The sequence below is a fragment of the Falco biarmicus genome, chromosome 6 (assembly GCF_023638135.1).
Source record: "Falco biarmicus isolate bFalBia1 chromosome 6, bFalBia1.pri, whole genome shotgun sequence".
Lineage (NCBI taxonomy): Eukaryota > Metazoa > Chordata > Aves > Falconiformes > Falconidae > Falco > Falco biarmicus.
In genome coordinates this window covers 89,514,549-89,537,345 of record NC_079293.1, presented here as the reverse complement: position 1 = coordinate 89,537,345, position 22,797 = coordinate 89,514,549, and the positions used below count along the sequence as shown (strand labels likewise).

The 22,797-nt window shown below is 42.2% G+C and overlaps 1 protein-coding gene and 1 long non-coding RNA gene across 2 annotated transcripts; one reads left to right on the top strand and one right to left on the bottom strand.

Annotated features, from left to right (window-relative positions):
* Window positions 1-1,190: 1,190 nt before the first annotated feature.
* On the bottom strand, window positions 1,191-5,099 carry LOC130151725 (uncharacterized). The gene is made up of 2 exons (XR_008822695.1): window positions 5,005-5,099; window positions 1,191-2,211 (listed from the first exon to the last, which is right to left on the bottom strand). It is a non-coding gene; the product is annotated as an uncharacterized LOC130151725 (long non-coding RNA).
* Window positions 5,100-5,359: 260 nt separating this feature from the next.
* MDH1 (malate dehydrogenase 1) lies at window positions 5,360-17,299 on the top strand. Its single transcript, XM_056344058.1, has 9 exons — window positions 5,360-5,516; window positions 11,143-11,241; window positions 11,567-11,663; window positions 12,632-12,807; window positions 14,185-14,307; window positions 14,432-14,608; window positions 16,190-16,303; window positions 16,515-16,604; window positions 16,968-17,299. The coding sequence occupies exons 1-9, from the start codon at window positions 5,514-5,516 to the stop codon at window positions 17,091-17,093; spliced, it is 1,005 nt and encodes a 334-aa protein (XP_056200033.1). The 5' UTR covers window positions 5,360-5,513; the 3' UTR covers window positions 17,094-17,299.
* Window positions 17,300-22,797: the final 5,498 nt, after the last annotated feature.

The window sequence follows — 22,797 nt, the reverse complement described above, 5'->3', positions numbered from 1 at the left end:
TATAACCATCATTCAGAAATAGTAATTCAGTGGATATGCCTTGGAAGCTCACCACATCAACACAACAATTTCATAACAGTCCAAAAATCAAATGAACCAAAGAAATGTACCATCTCTTGTGATCAAGGTGACATTCTTTTTACATTAATCTCTAACCTGACATCCTTCTTGTTGCATTTTAATTGGGAAGTCACATTTCCCAAGGAAATTGCTTTATACAGTCTGCATGGGAGGGTGGGGGGAATAATCTTTAGATGCCTCTTAAGGCAAGTGTTTCAAATAGTTAACTACGTAAATCTGTGATGGAGTGGCAGTTTTCATCACAGATGTACATGTAGGTTCTATAGTCTGGAAACCCACATAGCAGAACAGGCAAAGACAGAACGGCACTTTCTGTTGCACTCATGCCATGCTGCTATTTGCAAACAGGATGCTTTCACTTCTTCCTTCTCTCCATTCTCCATCTCCCAAGGGTGTGCAGCAAAGCCTCTACCACCTCAGTTCACCTACCATGGGAAGAAGCACCTAAATCACTCAGAAGTTACAAGTCACAATCAATCTCCTCCACACATCGCCATTAGCAAGTAGAAAATCCACACACTGCTGTCACAAAGTGTGTGTTCAACCAAGAAAAAAAAAGATAGACCTGTGTTAAGGTAAAAGAGAATCCATTAAGACTTTCTCATATACCACAATTCTTCTGTTCTCTTTGTAATAATTTGGAGATCAACTTTACTGATCTTATTGTGACTATATCAAAGTTTTTGTGCGTGTGTCTGTGCGTTTTGGTTGAGGGATTTGTTGTTGGGTTTTTTTTTTTGTTTGGTTGTTTTTTTTACAGGGACTCTCTATACCCTGTATACTTGTAAGAACTGTGAGAAGAATTCTTTCCTCCATCAATGGTTCACAGATGGTAGACGTTGATAGATCTTTAGGGTCTCAACTTTGTCTACAACAGGGTTGCCATTATCAAGCCACTGTGCCACCATATGCCCTAGACAGTGACAGAGCCCTGCAATACCTGAACTACACTCCAGGCACCAGAGGCCTACCCGTCACCAGAACAGCCACCTTGGATCTCCCAGCGCGCAGACAGCAAAGAGGCCTTAACTGTTACAGTGTCCTCTGTCAAATGTACAATAGCTGTTTGTACTATTAGCCTACTTAGAAATAAGAAACAAAAAAGAACATTCTGGTTACAGTTTTTATTAAGATTCGACTATTGAACAGTTCAAGATTACCAATACATATTACAAACATGCTGTATATCATTAGTTGTTCTTCATAGTCAGTAGGCACATGCAGACAGAATGTTTTATGGCATCCTATCTACCTATTAAAAACTTATTAAAGGTTGTATAAATCAATTAATGAATTATTAATTACTCCTAATTACGTAAAACCTCAATGACAGTCTTAAGTAAAAACGAAACCACAGGATAAAATGAAAACAGTTCCACAGGGGGTAAAGTTTCTCTTTAAGAAAGGAAGTTTTGAGCCACAGGAGAAAAAAAAAGAAAAAAGTCAGAATCATAAGCAAAATTTCTAGATACATCAGTTTTTTCATACCATTTAATATTTATGCAGTATCACATAACTGAAGTCTAGAAATGAACAGTGAAAAATTAGTTTTGGACATTAATACTAGGAATACAAAAAATAAACCATGTCTAAAAATTCTTAATGAAAACATATCTATTTTCATTTTCTAAACTAAGATTTCAATTGTTCTTCCTTTTATCTACATTATCTTTTTAAAACTCTATTACAGATTTTTCACATACTTTCAAAAATAGCTTTTGATCCTCTTAATCCCATTTCAGTATTTTTTTTAATGCTTTACTTCTGAAAAATCCCTTATTAGTATTCCCGTGAATCATAACCCAAAAGAGGCTTCCAAAACTGTTTCAGTTCTACTATTATTTCTAGCACTGAAACCATCAATTATATAGGGGTTTTTATCATAACCATTTTAAACATTACTTATATCACACAGACTTAGCTACAAGAAACATGTTTTTGTATTACAAATTCTAAATAAACATGAGATAAAAGAGAAACTGTATTATATATGGAGATGATAAAAAGATAACTTCAGAAATTATTGAAAATTAAGTGTAAAAACTTACCTAAAAAAATTCATCAATTTCTATAGATGGCAATGAAGAAAAAGAAAATCCCATCCAAAATACAGTTAAAGAACACAGCCAGCTGTTAACAGAGAATAATTAATTTTAAAATATTAAAAAAAATAAGAGAATTCTGGCAAACTACCCTTCAAAACTACTCGTTGCCTTGAAAAATAATATTCAATCCCTGTAAAATTACATTAAAACATCTTGGCTATTAAGTGTGTTGTTTAATTACACCAATTTCCAATTTAGTATCTTTTGAGTGCAAAAATTATAAAGTGTATTTCAAGAATTAGCTGAGCACTCAATCCACATGCACACTAAATTTCTATTACTTCCTTCACACGTAATACATTTCCATTTACGCAAGTCTTTGGCTTAAAGCACTACACGAAAGACACATAATAATATAACACTAATAAAAAAATTTAAAGACATTGGTAATAGAAGATGCAAAAGCAAGCAAGAAAACAATGAGGCAATAACAAAGCAGAGGAAATCTGAATACTGTGACAGAGCTGACAGGAAAAAGAGCATTAAATTTAGAATTAAAACATCCAAAACTTTGAAAAGGTGGTAAGACTAATAAATCAGCAAAAGTTATTCAAATACTGCATACTTCTTGAAGACAAAGTGAAGCTGGAAGAAGATTTGGAAGTCTGGGTTGCAGAAACTCCAACACTGGATGTTTATACATTCCTACATTGACAACAGTCTGAAGACAGTAACATGATTTAGCAGCTCGAGAAACACTACCAAGCACCCACACTTCCTACAACACCAGAAAGGTTTCTATCCAGAAGCAAAGGACATATTTTAAAAACTAAAGAACCCCAGGAAAAGGAGCTGTTAAAAACAGGTGTGGAGACAAAAGCATCTCTTATTTGTTTTCATGAATTTACATTTTGCTTGCAAAATATTAAAGCTTAACAAGTGGAAACAAAATTTAAGCCAAGTAGGAAATAGTAGAATTGCTAAGTTGCGGTAACTTTACCAATTACACCACATTCATAAAAGGTGAAACTTTATGATATCTTTAGTTAAATCAGCATAAAAGACTGCAGTCAGTCTTAAACAAATGTAACTATCTTGGACTAATTATACTAGGAACAGATTTAAAATAAACTGATATACTCTGACAAACAAGATCATTTACACATGGCTTTCCACCCTATTCATTACAAATCCCTTTCAACAGAAGATATGTTGTTATCTCCAACAATAAATAACTCGAGGACCACAAGCCTGGGCAAAAAAGGACCGAGAATGAAAATGAAGCCATACCCACCGAAGAAAGTTTGATTAGCTTAACTGAAATCCACTAAACCAATACAATCTGCTATGCTGACACACACAAACCAGTTTACAGCATGCCAACATTGATTTAGCTGAAAATTGATAAGGAATCAATTTAAACTGAACTGATTATGCCGAGTGGAAATTAACCTTATGAGGGTCCACATCACGTTTTGTGTACATTTCAATCTTAAATAAACTTAAATAGTGTTAACAAAATCTGTACAATATCTGTGTGTTAAAAAGGTTAAAGTCACCAGCATTAAAGCATTTTGGGATGCTCTGGGACAACCTGACTGGAAAACAAGCTCCCTTCGACTTACTAAGCTTCTCTACCTTTCACAGCAAGCCAGACCTCAGCTTTGCTTGCAGCTATCTGGCTTTTCAATTCATCCCCAGAAGGAAACTTAAGCAGAGTCTTCATTCATATTAAAAATGTATGGGTAGTAACTGATATAAATCAGTATAGCTCAACATTTAAAATAAGTTAAGTATGACTGTACCTTTTTAATTCTGACACTGCAGTTTTCTGTATTGCAGAGGCTGTCAGAGGTTCAGCTAAAAACCTGTTCAAGCCACAGAAGTTTTGTGTTGCGGCATGAGCACAAATAACCACACAGCTCCCCAAAATGAGAACACTCTACATGACATGCATAAATATTTACATTTTACACTCACTGCCCTAAGGACTAAGTTCTTATTTCTGTCTGAGGACTGCAAAAGAAATTGTGTAAGCACACATGCTGTTTACATTGTTTAAAAAAAAACCCACAAAACCAATCAACTATAAGGACTAGAGTAAGATTTACAACTAATCCTGCAGGAAAATATTCTGAGAAGTGAGACTTCATTAAGGACTTAGAACTAAGTTACAGAATCTGCCCAATAAGGAACCCTGTCAGGATCTGAGGGGGGGTGGGGAGAGGAAATCATCAGCTGTGCCATCCAAGAGCTTTTTACTGCAGTTCAAGGATCTGGGTTTTTTTGCTGAAGTATTTATGCTACCATCAGCCTCACTTCAGGCAGAGGCGGGAAGAGTTTACTTCAGCCAGCAATCCAAAATGCAACTAAATGAACAGTTTTATTTTTGGACGACAGATCACTATTTTAAGCCGCGTTGTTTTAGCGGCAGAACAGCACAGGCAAACTCGCAGTTCTCCCTACTGCAGGTAAATAGAAGGAAACGGCCCAGCACAAGCTGTCAGGGCTCCGTAAGCAGCACAGACGCGCACCTTCCCCCGGCGGGCCGCAAGCAGGGCCCGGGGGAGCGGGAAGCACGCCAGGAGGAACCCGCCCGAGAGCCGGCGGCGTCGTCCCGAGCCGGGCAGCTGCGGCAGCGCCCCGCGGGGAGCCAGGCAGGGGGCTGCGGCACCGAGAACGCCAGAGCCATGCCCGCCCACACCGCGCCCGGGCTCAGCCTGAGGGGAGCTCCCTGCCCGCGCCCCCCGCCCGCCAGCCAGGCCCCTCAGGCAGCGGGCGCTGCCCCAGCGGCCGCTATGCCAGGCTTAGGGGGGCTGAGAGCCTGCGGAAAGACCCCGGCCCCGCAGGCGTGCCCACCCCAGCGCAGCGAACCCACCGAGCGCTCCGAGGGGACGGGGACGGGACGGCCCCGCACGCGCCTCAGCCGCCCGCACGCCGCTTCCCGCGCCCGACCGTCACCTAGCAACCGCTGACGCGCATGCGCCGGGCACTGAAGGGCGGGGAGACGCACGCGCACCGCCGCACTCTCTCCCGCGCCATTACTGCTACAGGCACATGCGCGCCGCAGACAGCACCCCCTCGCAGCTGTCCACAGCGCTGCCCGCAGCCTTTACCGAATGGGACAATAAGTGAGGCGGGTCACCGCTGCTAACGCACCAATGGCGTCCGGGGGTGAGGGGCGCTGCCGCGGGGCACGCTGGGAGTTGTAGTTCTTGCCGAGAGCCAGGCTGCGACGGGCAGCGGAGTCGCGACTACAGCCCCCAGGAGGCCGCGTAGGGCCGGCGCGTCCCGCCCCGCCGCGGTACCTTAGCGCAGGGCTGCCGCGGCTGCAGTCGTGCTGTAGAGGTGACCTCGAGGCTGCCGGACCCGCCGCTCCTCTTAGCTATGGTCGGTACCGCTCCCCCAGCCGGCGGCCCTTCCTTCGGGTGGCGGTTGGGGCGAGGCGATGGCGCGCTGCGCCCTGTCACCGGGGCGGTTGGGGCAGGGGGCTCCCGTCGGGCGCGAGTGGCCGCGAAATGGCGCCGGCTCGCCTCCCCCCGCCGCCTCCTGCTGCCGGGCGGCCCGCGGTGCCTCCGCAAGCCCCGGGGGGTGGCCTGACGGTGTGCTGGGCACCGGGGGTTTCGTGGGGCTCGCCTCAGCCCCCGCGGAGGCCGCGCCGGGGTGACCTTCCAGCCCGGAGAGCTAGGGGTTGGCGCGGGCCCCCGCAGTGCCGGCCGGCGTCGGTCCTGCCTGCTCTTCACCGGCGTGCGGGGGGGCCGGCTGGTGGGCCCGCCGGGCTGGCCCCGGCCTGGTGCTGGTGCTGGCCCCGGCCTGGTGCTGGCCCCCAGTCCTTCCATCGCACCTTCTCCTGCAAGCCCCCTGGCTGGCGGCGCCGCATTCGAGAAGATGGGGATGCCTGGTCCTTAACTTGCTGGGGTGCTAAGGGTTGGGGTGCAGTGCTGTCAGAAACCCGGCTGTTTGGCTGGGCTCTCCCGATGGGCAAGGTGCCCTTCCAGCTCTGCCCTGTGCTTACACAGTGCAGTGCTTGGCTTTTCTGTGGCATTGTACAGATACATATGCACACACACAAACTTGCACAGAGACCTTGCTTTCCTTTATAACCATGAACATCTCCCTGTTTTTCTACACTTAATACTTTCCTTACTGCTTTGCTATAGAAAAGATGCTGTGTGCTCTGAAACCAGATTTATTATTTCAGCTATGCCCTAAAAAAAGACTAGTCTGTAAACCTTATTGAGCCTACTTTTCCATTCTTTCCATTCAGAATGTGGATTCTCAGGAGTGACTGCAAGACGGCAAGTTTTAGTTCACGCTTGAGCTTTCAAAACATTGACTGCTATGAATTTGTTGGTGTCCAAAAGAACAGCTGGTTGAAACTGACTTTGATGTCCAGTTTTCAGAATATCACTGTTCTTATCTGACATTCATTATTCTAATTATCCATTTGGTGTTGGGCAGAAGCTTTAAACTTCTGAAATAAAATCATCTCTCTACTGATGCAACCACTATTAGCTAAATGAAATGGAAAAAGTTTTTAAGGGCACCTGTCTCAAGGTCATCTCTTGAGGAAAGAATTCCTTTGAAATTCAGTCTATGAACCACAGCGCTGCTGGGGTTGCTAACATGCGCAGCAAGTCTTGCCAACTCTTAACACATTTCCAAATAAATTATTGTCATTGCATCTCTTCTTTAAGAGCAAAGGGAAGGTTTGTTGGGGGAGTCTAAACTTTTGAAAAGGTAGATTTTAATATAATGCTTAAATCATTCTTGTCAATAAAGGTGGGATAACTTAGTTGGATTTAACCTTCAGGAGTAACATTCAGTTGATGGTATTTTACAGACAAGTTTATAGCAGTCATGTTTATAGAGGTCTTTTATAACTGTAATTAGTAATGCAAAGTCCGTCACTTGTGTAGACAGGGCATCATTTTCTTATTACTGTATTTGATAGATTGAGAGTTATTTAATATTAGTCTTTTACTTACCTTTGTAACCTCCTGAATCGATTTTGCAGTGTAGTGCTATTTTGATGTATGGTACTATTATTTTAGACCTGCTGCTATCAGCAGTAATTGCAGAAATAATTTAGGCACTGAGTTTTGGAGCCAAAGTGAGTGCAGGGGGAGGGCATTAAGCCCACAGCTTCCTCATTTGATACTGGAAGTGTTACTTCTACCTGTGATAATTTAGGAGGGGGAGGAATATCCTAAATGTTTGCTGAATTAGAGGGAGGAGGGTATCTGGGGATGCAACGTTCAGTGGGATTTTTTTTCTCACTTTTACCATTATCTTTACTACTCTTTCATTTTCCTAAAATGTTTAACTATACATCAGCTGGTGAGGGCTTTGGAACTAAATAGTTCAGTTAGATGTCGTTTAATTTGTCCTCTAGTTCTTGAATACCTGAGAGTGAGTAAAGGTCACCTCTGTAGTTACCACAGCATGAAAATATTCTTATCGAAGTCCAGTGCAGGAGGCCAAGTCACGGATTAAAGTACCCGAACATGAATGTGTGGAGCCTACAACTTGCATTGCGGAGCTACTCATTTCTCTTAAACATACATCCTCCAAAAATAGCCTCAGGTGTTCAATGATACTGATTTTTATATGCAACGTAAGATTTCTGGGGAGAGTTAACTATATTTTGTAAGAAGCACAACATTTTTTGCTTGTTAATCTAGCTTCTAGAATCAAGAGAGGGCATGAAAGTTTCTTTGTACAATCGCTGCAGGGGCAGGGGGGGGGTTGGGGAAAACTTGTATGTGAATCCAATGTACTAGAAGTTAGGAAAGGAAAAAAACAAGTGGGCAGTACTTCTCACTTTATTTTTATTTATATAAAACTTTATACTCACTTTATATTCCTCCCTCCTCCAGCCCAAAATGGGGTGAGAACAGGAAGGGTGGTAATAAGCGAAATTACTTAAGAGATGGTGGAGCTGGGTCATGACTGAAGGATTTTTATTTTAAGGCAAAATGTTAAGTCTGTTTCAGTAAAAAAAACAACCAATGAAACAGGGAAAAAAAACCACCAAACCAACCAGCAAAAAACCACCAAACCTCCAAAATAGTCCTACCTCTTGCCTTTTTATCTTCTGCTCCTTCCCTCTGCTTTTGTTACGCTAAATAGCATCACACTGGTCAATAGAACAACATTTTTAATGTTTAAATCAGATTAGCATATAAAGTGCATATAGTGGGAAAAATTCTTGTTGACTTTCCCCCTTTTGTGACAGTACTTTAGACTGGCTCACAGGGTGCAAAGGAGAAGGAGCCTAACTTCTAAAAATACCTGTTCCGTTCACTAGAAATCCAGAAATCAATTCACCATTGATTTCAGATACCATGTAATGCAAAGAAAACGTGTTCCACTGTTAAGCTGTGTGAGTACTGGAGTAGAATGTTTAGCATAGGGTCACTTTTTATATGCTGCTGATAAGGGATTTTGCCAGGCCAATGTTTTACAGCACAGTAATTTTTCAGCATTTATTTTCCTAACTAATATGATTAACTACCTTAAAAGTGTCCATTGTTCCCTTTGTGTAAATAAAATGTAGATTCTCCTTAAAACCATGCTGAAAAGTTCGCTTGAAAATCTGATATGCATCTTAATGGTGCTGTCTGTCATCACTTGTACATTATCTACATTTGTAGGCTACAACTTCACTAATTGGGAATAATGTAACAAAACTAGTTTTGAGATTTAAACCAGCAAGAATCTATTGTCTGCTCTCCTTCCACTTCCTTGTGGAGTTTTGATGAGGTTTGAGCAATGAGACTTGTAGTAGGACAGGTTCAAAATAAAATAATGCAGTTCAACACTGTAATGGGTAGCCATTTAGCCAAATGTTTAAAGAATCATTCCCATAATGAAGGCAGAATTGTGTTGAGGTCTAAATTTGCAAGTTCAGTAGTTTAACTTCCATCACTTAACACTCTCATTTTATCTAGTATGTGGTAAAATGGGGTAGGTGGCCTCATTTTTATAATTACCTAATGTTAGCTTGGTGCAGCTGTATTTGGCTGGTCACTTCTGCAGAGAGAATACACTCAAATCCCAAAATGGTTTTCCTATAAATATCAGTGACAAGAACGTTGGTTGGAAAGGATCTCTAGAGGTCATCCAGTCTGACCTCTTTCTTGCACCGAGTCTGGAGGTTGTTCACTTTTTGACTTTTGATGCTGCTCTATAATGTCATACATGTTTTTTTCATCTGGGTCTTGAAAACACCAGTGATGAAGGTTGCACAGGCTGTCTCGGTACCCTGTTCCAATGCAGCCGTACCACCCTAATCAAGCATTTTTCTCTTGATTTCTATCTGTTGGCCCCTGTTCTGCCATCTGCCACTACTGAGAGGTGTTTGGCAGTGTTATTTTTGTAACGTTCCTTGAAGTTGTAGTGGGCTGCTGTTACATCACGCCTATCCTCTGCCTTTCCAGGCTATGTCCCGTGCCCTCAGCCTGACCTTAGAGGACAGGAACTCGGGGTCCCAAAGCTGCACTGTCTTCCAGTGGCAGCCTCGCCAGCACCAGGTGAAATGCCTGCCTTTGCTCTGCAAGCTACACTCTTCATGATGTAGCTCAGTATGCAATTAAATCGCTTCAGACATAATTGAATGTGGAAAGTGTTTTGTCCATAACTCAAATGATCATCTTTTAATTATTTGAAAAAGCAGGCATGGCATTCCAGCAGGCTGGTCAGAGTCTGCTTGTTCCTGTCCTAGCACAATCTGCCCCAGCCCTGTTGCCTCTAGGGAAAACAGGGAGATTTAAAAACCAGGCTTACAAAATACTAGGTTACGAATGTCTTTTGGCACGTTTTCCCTTTTCATGGAATCATAGAACGGTTTGGGTTGGAAGGGACCTTTAAAGGTCGTCCAGTCCAGCCCCCTGCAGTGAGCAGGGACATCTGCAACTGGGCCAGGTTGCTCAGAGCCCCCTCCAACCTGGCCTGGAGTGTTTCCAGGGATGGGGCATCTCCAGCCCCTCTGGGCAACCTCTGCCAGTGTTTCGCTGCCCACATTGTAAAAAACATCTTCCTTGTATCTAGTCTGAATCGACCCTCCTTTAGTTTACGACCATTACCCCTTGTCTTATCACTACAGGCCCTACTAAAAGGTCTGTCCCCATCTTTTGAGCCCCCTTTAAGTACTGAAAAGCCGCAATAAGGTCTCCTTGGAGCCTTCTCTTCCCCAGGCTGAACAACCCCAACTCTCTCAGCTGTATGTTTTCAATATTAAGTAATCTTTCCAAGTCCTGGTTCTGCTTAACAAAATGGACTCTTGCTGTAAGCTAAGCTGTTTCCCCCTCCCCATTTGCAATTGGCAACGTCTTGGCAGTTTTCTCCCAGTCTTTTGGAGTTTTGGGTCAGTTTGACAATGGACAGTTGTATTATGGATATTAGTGTCTGTATTTGTCCATAATGTAGCTTTTGTCTGTGGATTTGTTAAATTGCTACCTAGCAGTTAAGTGAGGCAGTAGTTTTAAGTCCACTAGATTCCTTGGTTCCTGGCGTTCACTAAGTCTTTGGTTGCAAGTAAGCATTCAAAATGCTTAATGGAAACAGCCCTCAAAATTGAAAGAATCTGAAAATTGATAAAGTGTCACAGCACATAAAACTTCTGTAGTAAATTTGAAGTGTGGACGGGTAATGTAATGAGTGGGTGCTACGTGTTGTAACGTCTTATGTTAAAAGGGCAGCGTTGTTAAAAGGAACAAAAAGTTTTTCAAATACATTTTATTCCTGGCATTTTGGAAGCTTTTCCAGGAGCAATGCATAAGGATATTTTTGCAAGTGTGCTCTGTTTCTGTAAAGGCAAGTAGAGGAATTTCTGGTGGTTCTAGCAGAACAGAAGTATGATCCCAGGAGCTGGGCCTGATCCACATTTAAGCACAAGCTTTCATCCAGGTTAAATAATCGTAACGTTCTTTCTGTAGTAACTTAATTTTTACCACTGTCAGATGGTGTGAGCCTGCACTGTGTAGCTGTGGGTAAGCCTCTAATTTTCTTGCAGGGTGAGCCTATCAGAGTCCTGGTGACTGGAGCTGCTGGGCAGATTGCTTACTCGCTGCTCTACAGCATTGCCAAGGGAGATGTCTTCGGCAAAGAACAGGTAGCTCTTATGTTGAATTATCACCTGCCTCTCTTCGCTGTAATGAATAAGCTAATGTTAGAACTGCAGTCCCTGAGACTTGTTTCCTTGTAGACACTCAGAGTGGCTTACCAATGTGCAAGTAATCTGTTCTTTGTAAGTGGGGAAAATGGAGTCCTGCTTTGTTAACACAAGCTTTCAGTTGTTGGGCATGCTGAAGTTTCTCAGTTTTCTGTAAATGGATTTAAGGCTTGCATAAGACAGCAGTTTCTAGCAGATAACAAGACAAATTCATTTTCAAAACAGATCATGCCCATCTTGCACTAAACCATTTCTTTCTTTACAGCCTCTTATTCTTGTGCTGCTGGATATCACCCCCATGATGACTGTACTGGAAGGTGTAGTGATGGAGCTGCAGGACTGTGCTCTACCGCTGCTGAGAGGTGGCCAAAAGAAATTTTTCTTACACCTACAAGATTCTATAGCACAACTATTGCATTTTTGAGTTCCTGTACCTGGCAGGAAGTTAAGCAGAAGAAAATGATAATGATCCTTTCTCGGTTTTATATTTTGTGGAAGATAAGTTAATTTAACTTAGGCTGTAAGCGAGGAAGAATGCCATCAAATCGGTTTTTGTGTAAGGAATTGACTATGCAGATAACTGGGGTTTTGGCTGGTATCATCCAATCCTGCGTTGTCAGCGTGCACAACAAGTTGTTGGATACTTGTGCGTTTATGCATTGTATTTTGGCCTAGTGGAATAACATTGAACGATTAGATACTTTTATTGAGTTAAAAAAAAATAATCTAGTCTTTAGAAATATCTTTTGCGTAAAGACACAAATTGAAAAATCGCTCATCAAGTCATGTAAACAAGTTCCGATAGTTTAAACAAACAGAAGAAAAGGAGCAACTAAATGCTACTGTCATTATTACAGTACTTTAAAAAAACAAACAAACAAAAAAATCAGGCATGTAGCTACCGACTCTCGTACAAATCAAACGACCTTCTGCTTGAATGGTCAAAGGGAGAGGAAAACTTCATTTGTGTTCGTCCCTGCCACTGAAAATTTTTTGTACAAGTGAGGAACAGCATATGTAGCTAGGTGTGTATATATATTTAGAGAGAGACAGGCAAAAGCTATCTTTTTACATAGATTTTTTCCTGTGTTTTTAGAATTCGTATCTAAAGATTTAGGTAAATATTTGTATATATAAACAGTTTACTGGCAAGTATTCAATCTGTGGAGTTAGGGCCAAATAACCATACTTGTATTTTTGGAAGGGGAAGGTGGTTGTGTTGTCAGATCAGACTATATACTATTCATGAACCAAAGAATATTCCTGTTAACACTTTGCCATGAGTATTTATCTTACATAGATATTTATTTTCCTCCTTTCCTTTTTTCAGAGGTCATTCCAACAGACAAGGAGGAAGTTGCATTCAAAGACCTTGACATAGCAATTCTGGTTGGCTCCATGCCAAGGAGAGAGGGCATGGAGAGGAAGGATTTACTCAAAGCAAATGTGAAAATTTTCAAGTCTCAAGGTGCAGCTTTGGACAAGTATGCCAAAAAGACTGTCAAGGTGAATATAGAAACTGAATTTAAAAAATTAACTCTGAGTTATGTAGAGTTCTAAATACATCGTAAAACAATGTTGCGCAAGCAGGAGCCTATACAGTACAGGCATTCCCTTCCTGAAGCCCTGGAAAACAGACCACAGTGAAGGTTAAATGAGACATAGTATGTTAAATAGGTAGATGACTTAGTCCATAATTTATTTGGTGAAAAAGGTAGGTTTTACATTGTATTGCTGTATTCCGCACATACTTTGAACTGGTTACCACCAGTTCTAAAAAGAAATAAATACACAAATCCATATAAAAGAAGAGAAAGCAGTCTTCTGCTCGTTATCTCTCTTCTCTGGGGTAACTAAATTATCTATGTGCAGCTGCCTACTTCATATCCATCTGTGACTTTAACATAATGACCCTTAACTTCAGTATCAATATAGAATTACAGTTGCACAAAGAATCGGCTTTATTTAGGTTATTTGTGTCTTGGTCTTTGGAGCATTGGAAGCTTTTAATTGTTCTCTCTCAGATTCCTTCAGCACAGTTAATGGGATCATGTGGCTGCTCTCCTACTGCTCTTAATCTCAGACCCAGACTCCAACTGTGCTTTGTAACTGACTTTTTAATGTCTACTTCCTCTGCTGATGAACTTCCTACTGCTTCTAAAGACTTGTTTGCTTCTTTATACAGTTGGAATAAAAACTATCAATGTAACTATTGCAGAGTAATGGAAAATTTACTGAACTCAATTTCAAAAGGGGAAATACAAAGGGAGGTTTGCAGATTAGTTTGTGTGACTGAGAGTATATGGAGCTTGACGTTAATCATTTGAGACACATTAGTAGATGAGGGATGAATAAAAATCAGTTTTCCATAGTAATAAATTGATCCAAGTTCAGGCAATATTATAGTTCTAACTGCCTATGAACACTGAGATAAGTAACTGTTCTGGCTTTCCTAATTATAAAGCAATTATATAAATCAGTGGCATCCAGTCTAGAAAGCATTTAAAAGGGGATGGTGAATTCATTGTGGGCTGACTAGCGTGTATCTTGCTTTCCCTGGGTCTAGTTGCATGAGGTTTGAAGCCAGGCTGTGAGTCAGTGTGCAGATCTCCCTAGAAGTCTTATTCTCTTTCATGTTTGAGTATCAAATTATAAAGAAAATACCTAGCTAGAAAATATTTTTCTGTACATTTATAGAAGACTCGGTGACCATGAACAATGCACATATAAAACAGTATTGTTGAAGACAACCAAGAGATTTAGAAAACTTAACTTTCTGATAGCTTCTTTGAAGGCAAAGTCATGTATTTAACTTGAGGGAGTTATTTCGCAGAAACAGCTTCTTCATCTTTCCACATTTCTCTTCTCCTTTTTTGGTTTTAGGTTGTGGTAGTTGGGAATCCAGCAAATACTAACTGCCTGATTGCATCAAAGTCAGCCCCGTCAATACCAAAGGAAAATTTCAGCTGCTTAACTCGTTTGGATCACAACAGAGCTAAATCTCAGGTAAAAAGGGCCTCTTCAAAGTAGAATGCTTTCTGTTGTCTCTGCTAAATAGCAGTGCTTTCAAAGAAGCCTCTGAATTGAGAAGCTAAAATTAATACAGTGGCCATCTTTAATTTCCAATTAGATTGCTCTGAAACTTGGTGTGACTGCTAATGATGTGAAGAATGTCATCATCTGGGGCAACCACTCCTCCACTCAATATCCAGATGTTAACCATGCGAAGGTAAATGTGAAAGGAAAGGAGGTTGGAGTTTATGAAGCTATAAAAGATGACAGCTGGCTGAAGGGAGACTTTATCCTGGTAAGATCTTCTTGGATTTTTTTTCCATGGTCACTCTGTGTCTCCCCTTTCTTGTAACATTGTATGAAATTGTAAACTATGTAACTGACTTAGTGAAGCAGCTTTTCCTGTCTTAATAGAGTAAGTGATCCTCAGATAGCTTGTCTCTATCAGTTATTTGCTCTTGAAAAATTTAAGGCATTATGAAAACTTATGTAAATACTACTGGGAAAAAAATCCATTTGGAGTGCTGAAATGATTCAACAAAAAAGAGTTTGGTCATGGTTTCTCATCTGACACACAAGCACCATTGACATTTCACTGTGGTAACTTATTTTAGCAGCTTTGTAGATGAAGTAGGATGATCTTCTGTTTGCAGCTCCCCACCCACCAAAAAAAGGCCCAGTAACCTTTGCCCTGCACATGCATGCGCATGCCACATGCACACATGCATTCCAGACCTAAATCTATGACCTTGTCAGCAGCCTTTCTGAAAAGTAATCTGAAATACCTAGAAAACACCTGCAAATGTCTTAATGTAGGGTGGTAATAAATAATAATGTAGGGTAGTAAAACAAAATAATGGTATTGATTGATCAAGAGCACCGGCTAACCTAAACGCAGTGTGAAGTGAAACAAGGATTATCAAAGCTCTTGACGAACGTGACTCCAAGTAGCTGTACTTGGCTTGGTATTGCAGTGTTACTGGCATGCTGACAACCAGGTATCATATCTTTGGTACTGAGGGTGTGTTTTGTCATATGACCGTGCTCTGTCTTGTCTTGGTTTTAGATATAGCTTATTCCAGTACATGCTTGTTGCTGCAGAATAAACGATTGTGTGTTGGCAACTGAAGTTCCTGAGCCAGAGTGTAAGCAGAAACCTGTCTGTGTCTTTGATCCTGCTGTATCTTAGGTGGCCAAGGCAGGATACTGTTTTGGCCTTCTAGGTACATTGTAATGCTGGTCTGTGCTAGAATGTTTTGCCTGAGATCAGGAGATTGCATAATTCTTGCTTTCTAGACTGGGGTACGGTTGGCATAGAGCTTTACCAAAACTTACCAAAAGAAAAAATAGGTATGGTTTAAGAAGCTATGCTAATTCTGAGAAGTGCAATTCTTAAGTACAAAATTTCTAAATATAAACGTAAGTATAGGGAGGTAGGTTCAACTGTCTTCAGGAAATAAATGAATTTTATGCATTAAATATTGTAGATTGAGACCAGCAAGCAGTTAATATTGGTGTTCGGAAAAAAACCTTAATTGCCAGTGTTGCTCTGAGGCATCCGTTAGTATTGACATACATGAAGTGTCTTGGTGGTAAAAGCTTGAAACATCTGGTTAGTGTGAGAGAAGTCAGCGGCCTGCTAGCTGTAAAGCAGGTACTGAGAAACGAGCCAGCCTCTGAAATGTTCCCTTATGTTCCCGGCTTGGCAGAACTCTCCTAGACTGTATTTCTGGATTGTGTGCCATGTTCATTTGGTGATAGAACTGTATCTTGACTAACAAAAGACCGTCTTTCCTCATGGTGTTTACTGACAGCGTTTGGACCAAACCATGATTTTGCTGCTTTACAATTTAGAGGCTTTTTTTCTTAATTGCAGACTGTTCAGCAGCGTGGAGCAGCCGTTATTAAAGCTAGGAAGCTGTCCAGTGCAATGTCAGCTGCCAAAGCTATCTGTGATCATGTGAGGGACATCTGGTTTGGCACTCCAGCGGTAAGATGTTGCTCTTGAGTAAGTGCTTGTTTGTCTAATGCTTTGTTACATGCCAGTGTCTTTGACCCAAAGTGTGTATGTGTGTTCAGAAGAGGAAGAATTTCTGGTCTTTTTCTGGAATAAAGTGTGTCATAGGAGATGCAGTATATAAAAGATTAAAATTTTGCTTTCTTCTAGCAGTGAAAAGTATATTTAACTTTTCTGGTTTCAGGGGGAATTTGTTTCCATGGGAGTAATTTCTGATGGCAATTCTTACGGTGTACCTGAAGACTTGCTGTATTCATTCCCTGTTGTGATCAAGGTAACTAGACTGTATCAATCGAGGCATCTTCTGCAAGACCTAGCTAATCTGTTGTGTGAGCTTGTTAACAGCAGTGCTTTTGGTACGGGACTGCAGTTGCTGGGACTTCAGCAGCCTTTCACAGAGGGGACCGTTATTAACCATTTTGTAGTGGTTGTCAAACAAGTACTGATAGACAAATAGAATCTGACATGACTAGGCGGTGCCGGCTGCATTCTTTATCTGAAAACAAAACTAACTTCTGCCTGATGTGGCTTTTAAGGCCATAAAGTTTATTTCTTATGCTGCAAAGTTTCCTTCATGCAGACCGAATGAAACTTGTTCTTATGGGGAATGGCTTTTTATTTGTTTGTTTTCAAACAGGACAAGACCTGGAAGTTTGTTGAGGGTCTTCCTATTAATGATTTTTCTCGTGAGAAGATGGATCTGACTGCAAAGGAGTTAGCTGAAGAGAAGGAGACTGCTGTGGAATTCCTCTCCAGTGCATGACTAGGTGATGAGGAAATACAAAGTCATGTGAGAGTGGAAGAATCTAAGAGTCGTCTCTAAGTCTGCTACCAAACACTATTACTGTATTCAAGTCAACTGTCTGTGGCAATTGTGCATTTTAAAGTTCATATGCTTACTGGTACTCTTGTGCCTATTGAGTTATTAGCAAAAAGATTATTAAAAGTAAAACTAGTTTGTTGACCAAACCTTTTGTCTGTTCAATACCAGTTGCTTTCTATGTATGATACGGAATAACTGTTTACCTTGGCTACTAACGCACAATCAATGGGTCTTGATTAGAATTTGGCACTATCAGTACACATCCTAGTCCGTGATCATTTCAGCACCCTATGGCTCCACTGAAAATGGAATTAGAATGCCAGTAGTTCTTGAACTAGTAGTTCAGTGACTCAAGTCTGTCACCGGACAGACTCCCAAGTATATACTGTTGACTCTGGTTATGCTTACAATGTTTGTCAATAGAAATATTAAAAGATGCTTAATCACATAATGGCTAAGAGTAGTCTGTTGCACTTTATTTGCATGGGTTTAGTTATGTAGCTGGCAGGATTTGATAGTACAACATTTAAAAAAAAAAAAACAAACGAGCCCTGAAGGCCTGTTTTAAGGAACTGAGGGAAACTAGTTTTAAGAAGCTTTATTGGTGACCAGCACTTCCATTTGTCTTTCCCAGGTAGAATTGCTTTATGTTGACATCAGACAAAAGAAGCCTCAAGGCAGACGGGCACAGTCCGAAAGCAGTGCTGGTCATTCAGTACTAATTTGATTGTTAGCTTCCAAGCCTTTTGTCCCAGGAGACAAGGACTCGCTTGGTTAAGACCAAGTGAGGTTAATATACTTGTTTGAGAATTTTCGTAGTGCAGCCTACAAATGCTTTAGCTTCAGAAAGGTTCAGATACATCGTACTGTAATTATTGCTTTGCAAACACACGGGTGAGTGTTGCTGTAACTCTTCTAGACTCCTGTTTTGTCTGTTCCTACTGAAGTAACCTACCTCATGTAGACTGAAGGGATTTAGACTGGGTTTGTTGTTCTGGGAACTTCCGTCATGTACTACCTGTTCTGTTTGTTTTTGAAGCACCTTAAATACTTCCTGCTCCCTTTGCAGAGTGTGCACTCATGGTAACGGGATTTTTGTCATACACAATGTCAGTGCTAAGTTGTCTGTCCATTCTAACATAAGCGCTTCTGCCTTGTACTAAAGGAAATCTTGGGTCTGTCATAACGGAGTGATCTCATTTCCCTGTTTTGGTTTGTTGTCATTAAATGAGGATTCCAAAAAGTAGAACTTTTGGGAAGAAAAAAAAAAAAAGCTTAAACTGAATTCTAAGGCAATTGCATTGTTTCTTTGAGGATTTATCAAATAGAATATAAAATGCATAGGCAAACTTCAATAAGCTTATCCTTAAAAATAAGTCTGCTCTCAGAACGTTACCGTGGCTATTAAATACAGCGAGAGAAATGCAGCAAAGACTTACTATACGTAATTAGTTGGAAGGGAAAAGGAGCATCTCAGAAAATGAGAATGTCTGCTGCAGCACAGGCCAGCTGGAGGCAGGGCACAGAAGGCGAATGCCTTGGAAGTTTATGAAGCAGCTGTAGCAAGAATTTACATGTTCTTGCAGTCTTAAGAGTAAACAAGAAGTATATACACCATATCTTCTGTTTTTCTCATTACTGTAAACCCCTTGGAGTTTAGCTATGGAGAGATGGTAAGAAGATGATTTCCTGTGTCTTTTCACAACAGTTTTGGAACTTCTGCAGAAATTAGGGAGGTAAGGAAAGCTGCTGATGTGGTGGCTGCCTTCTGGTGTTCCACACAAAGTCAGTAATATCTCATTCCAGCGTGAACCAAGGGACCAAAAGAATTCATTCCAGTAATTACCATGCTACAGCTTATTATAAAACAATGTATTTTACTGTGAACGCTACATGAGAGCTACAGTGCACACATCTGTGCCTGAAAGCCATAGATAAGCTATGATAAATCCCGCTGGTGTGCAGTAGGTTTTGTGCCATACCTACAGGAACATCACAATGTAGGGAAGAAGCTTTAAAAAAGATTTTAGAAAATGTGGAAGGTAGGGCTCTTCAGGGTTCTTTGATGTTGGTTTGAAAGCCGCTTTCTCCAGGAGGCGACTCTCTTCTTGCGAAGTGATGCTTGTAACAGTGTATCGGAATGATTGCACAATTAACGGTTCTATTTAACTCCTTCACGTTAACACTTGAATCTACATTTGACTCCTCGGATGATGAGGTGCTGTATTTCCTCCAGACTTCCATGAAGCAATTAACAGGAAATCTCCCATCTGCTCAACTACTACCCCACTACTCGCAAACTCAAACTAGCCGGCGGTGGATTTTCTTTGTATCCATGGTTCTGAACTGTTCTGTCCTCTGCTCTGCTTTCTCTGGCTTTTGTACTTCTGGGAGATTCCCTCCTGCTGCAGTCAGGTAGCTTCCACTGCAGCTTGTGTTACTTTGTACATTCTGCGTGGGTTTTGCAGGGTGCTTTGCACTTCCCTTAGTAGGTGGTATATGAAAAGGACAGCAAAGCAAAAGGAGTAGCCACCTGCTTTTCCTTGCAGGCTTACGGTTTTCTAGTGCTCAAGGAAACTTGCACGTTACTACCCAAACTTTTGGTATTGAGTACTTTGCTTTTCACTAAAATGTCTGTTCTGTGATTTTGAGTGTTCATGGGCTGGAGTGTGCTAGCTGAGGCTCTGAGCTGCGTTTCTTTGTCCTGGAAAAGGAAATGCACGGGAGAGACCTTCTTGTCCATGGTTGCCTAAGGGGAGGGCACAGAAGAAGCAGCGCCAGGCTCAGTGGCACACAGTGGAAAGTCAGGAGGTGACAGACACAAGTTGGAACACCAAAAACTGATTTATCACATCCGAGGGTGATCTAAAGCAACGGGAGAGGTTGTGGAAGCTCCATCCCTGGGCCGGGTCAGCCCTGCAGGAGTTTGCACTGACAGATTTCCGACCTAGGTGACTGAAAGCCATGGGATGTGTTCGCACCAACTGCATCTTTTGACCAACTCTCCATACATACCTATGAAACGCTGCGCTGCAGTTAGTGATGAGTGTACTTTCAGCACATACAAACTTTCTGCGCAGGAAGGAATTTCACATCACTTTTTACTTGCTGGTCACATCCCCAAGAGAACAGAAGGACTTCAAACAGCAGCTCCTGTGTGAGTACATACATACAAGCATTCTTTGAGAAATGGATCCTGGGGTAAATTAAGATGTGTATCATCAGATCCGCTTCTGTAAAGCTTTGAGATGGAGCAGCTGAGAACATCAGGGTTCCTGGCTGGGTCTGTCGGTGGAAAGGCTCCCAGGGATGACTGGGACCTGTTCAGTGTGACTGGCATGCTCTGTCATAGAGCGCCTGGAAATCGCAGATGTCATATCCTCCTGTCATGCCAGTGAAAGCTGTGCAAGGGGGGCTGCTAAGCTGATCTCTTCGTGCTTTCTTGACAGCTTTCCATTCCCAGCAAGAGCTCTTCTGAGGGAGAGAAGAAACAAAGCTTTTCCCCAAATGAACAACAAACTGATTTCAAGTTTGTCTCGCCTTGTTGTTCTCCTACTGTGACTGTTTGTTGTTTTTCACAGTGACTGCAGGTGAAGCTGGAAACTCCAGCTCTTGCAAATGAGTCTAAATCAACATTATGCTGATGCTCACCACAGAGCTCTGCCCCCTGGGCATGTTTATAAGGCATCATGTCGTATCGAATCAACAGGATTTGAATCTCACTTTGCACGAGGGAAGTCAGGAGAACTCTGGCGAGCAAAGCAGCTGCAGCATGCTTTCGGAGCACCAGATGTACAGAACACTGAAAAGTTGTCCTGGAAGAGCTTATTAGAATTACTTTATTTTTTTCTTTCTACTTTTCCCCCTCCTTATTTCCTGTAGTTTGGGGACTTTTTTACATTTGTAGACACATTTTTAATTCCAAATAGCAAATCCTAGAGGATAACCACAGCTCGGTTGTAATGAAAGAGGAACTTACATAAATAAAACTACTTACAACCGAAAATGCAGATACTTTGTTTTCAAATACAAAGGTATTTTTAAAAAAACATTCCAACAACTTCTTGAGCGGCAGCTTTGGAGAGGAACGTGACAAATGCTCTATTGTGCCTGAACAGAGGCTGAGCAGCCAGCTGCTTAAAATGAAATACTGTAACTGCAGGTAAATGAGAAATTAATAGGCAGAGATGCAGTCTTCATCTTGGCCAGAAACAAGCCCATTGTTTTGGTTCTACTGGATCTTTAATTGTGCTTATTAATTAATTAAAGGTTTAATTGCACAGGTGCTTTTGTGTTTTTTGAGTCAGCTAACCACAACCACCAAGGGGTCTGTAGCTAGATGATACAAAGAATTTGTGCAGAGACCTTTGCCTGCTTCCTCTCAGGAAACATGATCATCGCTCGCTCGGGAGCGATTTGACGTTTAAATGCATTAAAAGCTCAACTCAAGCCAACTCGTATTTGAGGCTCCGAGCATTTGTTGGCTCCCAAGGAATGCTGCATGAACAAATCCGTGGCCACTCAGGACTTTTCTGTGGCTGAAAGCCCCGAATTCAGGCAATGGCACTCCTGTGGTCCTGCTCCCTCTTGATCCGGGCTGCAGCTGAAAAGCAACGCTGGGACAGAGGATCTCAGTGACGGGAGGAGGTGACGGCTGCCCTCCCGGCAGATAGCACTGATACATGCAGTGTGTGCACCCACACGCGTGCTCGGGCATGATGGAAAACCTCTCTGGAGTTCAAAGGAGCCACCTGACCCTTCTTGCCAGCCAAGACCTTTGTGGCTAGCGTTAAGCTGCACACATCAGCTGTGCGAGATTTTATTGTAGCAGGCAAGTGATAATCCTTGGGATGAAGGTGAGCTTCCATCTGTTAGCAGCAGCGGAGCGGCCAGGTCGTACCTGAGCAGCCCAGCAGCCCAAGGTGGCTTCACTGCGCTGCTGGGCTGAGCTGGGCACCCTCCAGCGCCGGGCTGGCTGGCAGCAGCTGTGCGCACGTACCTGCCACGGGCCATGGACCAAAGCTAAGGCAAAGGCTGAGAAAATAGGCATTTCAGTTTGCTAGACTTTGGGGTCTGTTTTTTAAATGAAATCAGCATCTGTAAAGCCACAGATTTGTGCTGTCCAGAGATCCAGTGTAGCCCTCTATGGGGAAATTTTCATGGGTACGTTCATGCATTCGGTTTGGCTTTTGCATTCATGACTGTTTCTCAACAAACACGAGTGGCTTGAGTAGTTTTAAAATGGGACCAACAGTGCACCTTGGTTGATGTGACCCTAATGAAAAATATTATTACATCATTATTTCGTAAGCCAGTGGGATGAGAATGCTTTCAAGCTTGAGATGGAGGATTTAGGAAGCCACTAACAAACCAGCATGGGAATTATTTCGGAAGCAAACCGAACCCCTGCTGAAAGCCCACTGACAGAGGCTTAATAGTCTGGCTGTGTAAGAAACCAAACAGAGCAACAGCAGTGGAGGGGTTTCGGGCAAAACAGCAAGCTGCATGCGGCCCAGCGAGTCCCTCCCGCAGGCAGCGTGGCTCACGGCTGGGGACACGGCGGTGGCAGCTCTCTGCCCGCACCTTCGCGCTTGCACACTCCTTGGAGGGGCAGGAAGGCACTGGGCTTTCTGCCTGAAGGGAG